Here is a 6,333-nt window from a genome sequence, read left to right on the forward strand (position 1 = left end):
TGGAGTGCAAGTGTCTCTCGATGTCTGCCGTCACACACTCGCTCACTGATGCTTGTCGCCGCTTGCCAGTGCCAGAGGAAGCAAAGCAGCCCCAGAGCATCACCGAGCCCCAGCCATGCTTCACTGTAGGAAGGGTGTTCTTCTCAGCATATGCTTCGTTCTTCCTTCTCCAGACATACCGCTGATCCATAGGCCCAAAAAGTTCCACTTTGGTTTCATCGCTCCACAGAATAGAATCCCAAAACTTCTGTGGCTTATCTATATGGTTTTTAGCATATTGGAGCTGGCTTTTTTTGTGCTTTTGGGTCAGTAGTGGTGTACGTCTTGGAGTTCGGGCATGGAGACCTTCAGCGTTTAGTATGCGCCTAACTGTGGAAACGGCAACCTCAGTGTCTGCTGCCACCATGTCTTGCTGCAGGTCTTTTGCAGTCACTCGAGGGTTTTTGACCACTGGCCTCCTCAGGAATCTGATGGCAGCCATTGATAGCTTTGCCACGTCCAGGAAGTGTAGCCACAGTTCCTTTAGCTTTAAACTTGCGAACTATGCTTCCAACTGTATCTCTAGGAACATTCAGTGCCTTTGCTATCTTTTTGTATCCTTTTCCTTGTGCTAGACAATGATTTCTTCTTCTATCTTTTTGGACAATTCTCTTGATTTAGCCATGTTTCTCACATGCAACCAATTGTCACTGTCAACAAACTCCTTGTCAGACCAGGGCCCTTTCCGAATTGTCACAGTTCAGTAGGCAGTACGTACTATTCAGTATGGAGTTTCAGTATACTGAACTTTCGTGGTCATTCAGGATGCATTTTTTGGGTCCGCGCAGTATACTGAACATTTCAGTATGGATACTAACTTCCGGATTTCATGCATCGGATCGAATGCGTGCTTTCAGGAAATGAATTGTGTTTTACCACCCACAATGCTGTGTGAAATTAAATGTAAATCATCACGTCATGTCCGCCTCCAAATCACAACAATTGAGCGTGGATTAATATAATCAATTTTTAATCTAGAGTTAAAGTCCCGACTGAAATCACTACTTTAAATTAACAACAGAAAATATAACAAATGTCTGCATTATTATAAAACCTTTCCCCCTCTATTTAAATAATGATTTCACTATTTAAATGTGTCTTTATTGGTTTATTTTACTTTATTCTGTATATTACTGTCTTTCATTTGTTCTTTCCTTTATGTACAATATGTTATTTAGTTATTTAATCTGCCTTTTACTTGATTTACATTGTAATATTGTTTTTTGTTTACCTGACTGTATATGCGCATTACTCTTCTTGAATGAAGCTAAACAAAAAAAAAACAGGTGGCTGCGGCTCGGGACTCGGGTTCGGGAAACGTAAATGACGTCACTTCCATACTGAATGAATCAGTAGAAGTAGGAGCAAATATCTGCCTACTGTGTGTGCCTATTGAATAGTAGGTACTAATAGTATGCAGCACGGATAGTACGTACTGCCTACTGAAAGACTGAGCATGTACTTGGCAATTCGGATACAGCCCTGGTATTTAATGTGTTTCAAGCACACCTGATGGAACTAATTGAGCCCTTGATTAGTTGCATCAGGTGTACTTGAAACAACACTCAATTTGCAAATGTGTGCTTTTATGAGGGATTCTTGGATAATTTTGACACTGCAGTATTCTTTAAAAGTGGCACTTTGGCTGTTTTCGAAACCACATACTATACTACTAGTGCATACTGATTTGGTCAAAATGCAGTATGCAGTATTCAGTATGCGAACAACTGCGAGATCCGCAGTATGCCAAAAAATACCAGGATGTCATACTGATTCGGGAAAAATGTACAGTATGCATCGGACCAGTCTACCTCGTGTACTGTTTCCCACAATGCAAAGTGCCAGGTCAGAGATCAAAATGCCGGAGCGCAGCTGTTTGAACTCGTCAGTGGTGGTGACTGAACATCTTGTCACATTATGGGCATGAACCAATAACAAAAATGACATGTTCATATATTTATAAGTCTTACCACCTCAGATTTTCTTGCTGTTTAGACTGTACAGTGCATGTGCCACAGCTGGACCAGCAGCTGCAATTACAGGGTCCTTGATTTGCTCTATTACTACATATTATTCACAGCTGAGTAAAAGTCAAACCTGAATGTCTGAAAAGTATACTACAATTTTAAAAGCATGCCAATCATATTTCAACCCGGAGCATTGTGTATAAATGACAGACTGTATGAGAGATTGTAGACCTGTTTTATTTTAATTATGTTAATTTCCTCCAGATGGGCTGTTGTTTACTTCCGCAAACGGGGCCCGTTTCTGAAAGAAGGTTGAACAAACCCTCAGTCTGACCCTGAGCTCTGAGGTGATTTACTCTCAGATGGGAAACTCTGATCAGCAGATTTTAATAAGTTAAATAAACTCTGAGTAGGTCCACTCGGTGTTCAGCGCGTGCACCACGATGATAACAAGCCAACATGAATGGAGCCCCGATTAACGACATGTTGAGGCTTTCAGATGTTAAAATCGCGCTTTAAAACGTTTTAAAGATTTTATCAGACGAGCGAACTTACAAACTACTGAAAACAAACAACCGGAAGTGACAGTGTTTTGATTGACGGCTGACCCACCCACTCACGCTGCGCTACGCACGTTTAGTGGGCGGGGCTGAGATACGCTGGTTGTGGTATTCTCTACGTACATTACGCACAGACATGACGTCTCGCTGCGGCTCGCGGGCCTCCGTACGTCCGCGTCGTAGTGTCTAAAAGACATTTAAATGTCCGTCTAGTAACAGCTTGGTTATAACGCTGTTACGGAGGTTTTAGAAGAAACAGCTGCTGACACACGGCTCGGTTTTATTCTGGCCCTTATTCCTTTTAATCTGAACTCGACTTTTTACAGGAGGTTGTGATAAAAAGCCGTAAAATGAGCGAAGAGGAGGACTCCGCGCGGAGAGCTCGAGCCGGGTTTGAGGATCTGTGTCGGGCTCTAAATATGGACGAAGACCCGAGCAGCGAGGCGTGGAGGAGCTACGAGAACATCAGCAGGACCTTCACCTTAGAGGTACACACACTTTATATTATATTATATATGTGTAATATATATATATATGTGTCGCTGCTTTTATATCTGCCGCTCGCTGCTAGCTAACATCACTCTGTTTATTCATCTTTAATTATCTTTTAAATGTTATTAAAGAGGACATATTCTCCCCCTTCTCCACCTTTTCAAACAGTCCCCTGTGGTCTAAATGAAACATCTGTGCTGTGCTTTGGTCAAAATATAACATGAATCAAGCACCAGAGGAGGTTTGTGACCCTGTATAAACCAGCTCTCTCAGAACGCTCTGTTTTGGTGTGTGTGTCTTTTTAAATGCAATGACCCCTCCCCCTGAGGTTTCCCCGTAGACATCACTCCTCTGTAGCGAGAATAAAAATGGCCAACCTACTCAAAAGTTTAGTTCTAGGCTGGGGCTGGAGTCCATGGGTGGAGATACCAGGGGAGGGGGGGGGGATTTTTTTTTTTTTACCAGAATCCCACTGTGACATCACAAGGGCCCTCACTTATCAATCTGGTGTAGAAATCATTGTACGACAGGATCCACGCAGGACCTAAACAGGGCTCGACATTATAACTGGCCCGCTGTCCCGGATGAATGATTGATAGAGTCCAGGCCAGCTGATTGCACGTTCAGCTGGCCCACTCGGGCCAGTTAAAATACTGCCTGAAAAAAAAAAGTAAGCTGTAACACGTTCTCAATTTCACAGCGCTTTCCTCTCATACCGGTGTTTTGTCAGTAAATTTTTTAAAATGTTGCGCTAGTAACTGCTACAGCATGAACGTATCATAAGCGCTCGTGCGCGCGCTTGTGTGTCACAGTTGAAAGGCAGCCGACGGCTTCACTGCTGACAGCGCACTCAACACTCGCACACAGATCTTAGCGCAGGTTTTCTTTGATAAAAAACATGTTTCGGCCGCCCCAGCAATTATATTATATATATAATATTCACGGCTCAGCCGTCCTCGCCCCCAGAGTTTACAGCGCTGAAATACGTAACACGACAAAGAAGAGAAACGAGACCTGAGTGACTCAGATATCAGATATCAGACTCTCAGATATTAGACACTCAGATATCAGATTCTCAGACTCTCAGATATCAGACACTCAGATATCAGATTCTCAGATATCAGACTCTCAGATATCAGACTCTCAGATATCAGATTCTCAGATTCTCAGATCTCAGACTCTCAGATCTCAGACTCTCAGATATCAGACTCTCAGATATCAGACACTCAGATATCAGACTCTCAGATATCAGACTCTCAGATATCAGACTCTCAGATTCTCAGATATCCGACTCTCAGATATCAGATATCAGACTCTCAGATATTAGACACTCAGATATCAGACTCTCAGATATCAGACACTCAGATATCAGATTCTCAGATATCAGACACTCAGATATCAGACTCTCAGATATCAGATTCTCAGACTCTCAGATATCAGATTCTCAGATATCAGACACTCAGATATCAGACACTCAGATATCAGACTCTCAGATCTCAGACTCTCAGATATCAGACACTCAGATATCAGACTCTCAGATATCAGACTCTCAGATTCTCAGATATCAGACTCTCAGATATCCGACTCTCAGATATCAGACTCTCAGATATCAGACTCTTAGACTCTCAGATATCAGACTCTATGATATAAGACTCTCGGGTATCAGACTCTCAGACTCTCAGATCCCGCTCCAACAGCGCTGCTGCGCAAAAGGGGAGGGGGAGACACGTCTGTGTGGGAGCATAACCTGCAGCATGATAGAATGAACACCCTCCCTCCCCAACAGATAGCCTACTGAACATACTTCCCCAAGCACCCGTTCATCCGATCATCGCCAACTCAGTGACAGTGTGTTCTAGACATGTAGAAGATCTAAAGTTGTGTGAAACCAAGATTTTAAATAAAAGGGCATGGCAGCGGCGTACTGTCAAGCTTTGATGTCTTGGTGCACCTATGTGACATTTTTTCAAGAGGCCCCCCAAGAGGTTTTTTCCCCGACATGCATGACATTTTTTCTGCATATTAACCATGTCAGGACTTTGATAAAATGTCACGGTGCCCATTGTCAAAACCCAACAGGAAAACCGCCATAATTTTTTTAATGTATGAATAATGGCCCTATTTTGAATTATCAGGCTTCCTATCTGAACATTCTTCCCAGAGACCCTGTTCATCCGATCATTGCCAACTCAGTCTCAGTGTGTTCTAGACATGTTGAAGATCTAAAGTTGTGCGAAACCAAGATATTAAATAAAAGGGCATGGCTGCAGCGTACTGTCAGACTTTGATGTCTTGGTCCACCACTGTGTATTTTTTTATATATGTATTTCATATACAATGTCAGATTTTCACCAAATTTCACAGGTATAATCAGGGTTGGCCTCTTGATGCAGTGACAAAACAATAATAAAGTTTAATCATAGCGCCCCCTACTGTAAAGAATAAGTACTATCTCCCATATACAATGTCAGATTTGCTCCAAATTTCCCGTGAACGATTTCAATACTGGCCTGGGGTCTCATTTATAAAAGAGTGCGTAGAATTCATACTACAAATGTACATGCGCCAAAAACCCGGAAATGGCGTGCGCACAAAATGATTCAGATTTATAAAACTGTTCGTACGCACACCTGCACGCAATGTTCCCTTTATAAATCACGATCCACTTGGAAATGTGCGCACGTAGATTCGTCCCATGTTCCGCTCTCTACACGCCCACATTCAACCTTAAATGAGGGGGCAGATCAAAGGTTTCCAGCGCTGGATCGCGGTGAAACCCGGAAGTTTAGACAAAGAAACTAAACTTTCTGACCCAGAAACAGAGGAGTTTGTGAATGAAGTGAAGGATAAAATGGACATATCGGTAGTTTCCTGCAGCAGGAGGATCACAAACTGAAGAAAAATCAGAGAATGACACCACGTCGCTGCTGCATCCAACCTGTCCTATATGCCAAAACATCCATCGTTCATTATTACGCACGAGAATATCTGCAATGTTTACATGTTTACAGGACCCACAATGACTTCTTCATATTGTCAGAGTGCTCACGTCAGTAAGCAGTCTGCCTCACTCTATTATATTAGTAATCAAAAGATTGATCAACGAACAAAAACGTTTGATTGTTGGCCCCTTTTTTTCGTGGGAAACTCTGTCTGCTCTGTGACTAATTATGAGGATATATAGGCCGAATGATCGTTTCAGAGATGCCCGACTTAATGTCCACACTTTAATTATTTACAGAAAAAAATACGTGCAGCTGATGAAGATGTGCTGA

At 42.5% G+C, this 6,333-nt stretch overlaps 1 protein-coding gene across 1 annotated transcript in view; it reads left to right on the top strand.

Annotated features, from left to right (window-relative positions):
• The first annotated feature begins 2,687 nt into the window (after nucleotides 1-2,687).
• The window catches only part of rbl2 (retinoblastoma-like 2 (p130)), a 21,857-nt gene continuing 18,211 nt past the window's right edge, over nucleotides 2,688-6,333 (top strand). The window contains exon 1 of the mRNA XM_020653582.3: nucleotides 2,688-3,054. Within this exon, the coding sequence (XP_020509238.1) occupies nucleotides 2,917-3,054 (138 nt within the window). The 5' untranslated portion in view covers nucleotides 2,688-2,916. The remainder of the gene's footprint in view (nucleotides 3,055-6,333) is intronic.

Source organism: Labrus bergylta, chromosome 7 (genome assembly GCF_963930695.1).
Source record: "Labrus bergylta chromosome 7, fLabBer1.1, whole genome shotgun sequence".
In the NCBI taxonomy this organism is placed as follows: Eukaryota; Metazoa; Chordata; class Actinopteri; order Labriformes; family Labridae; genus Labrus; species Labrus bergylta.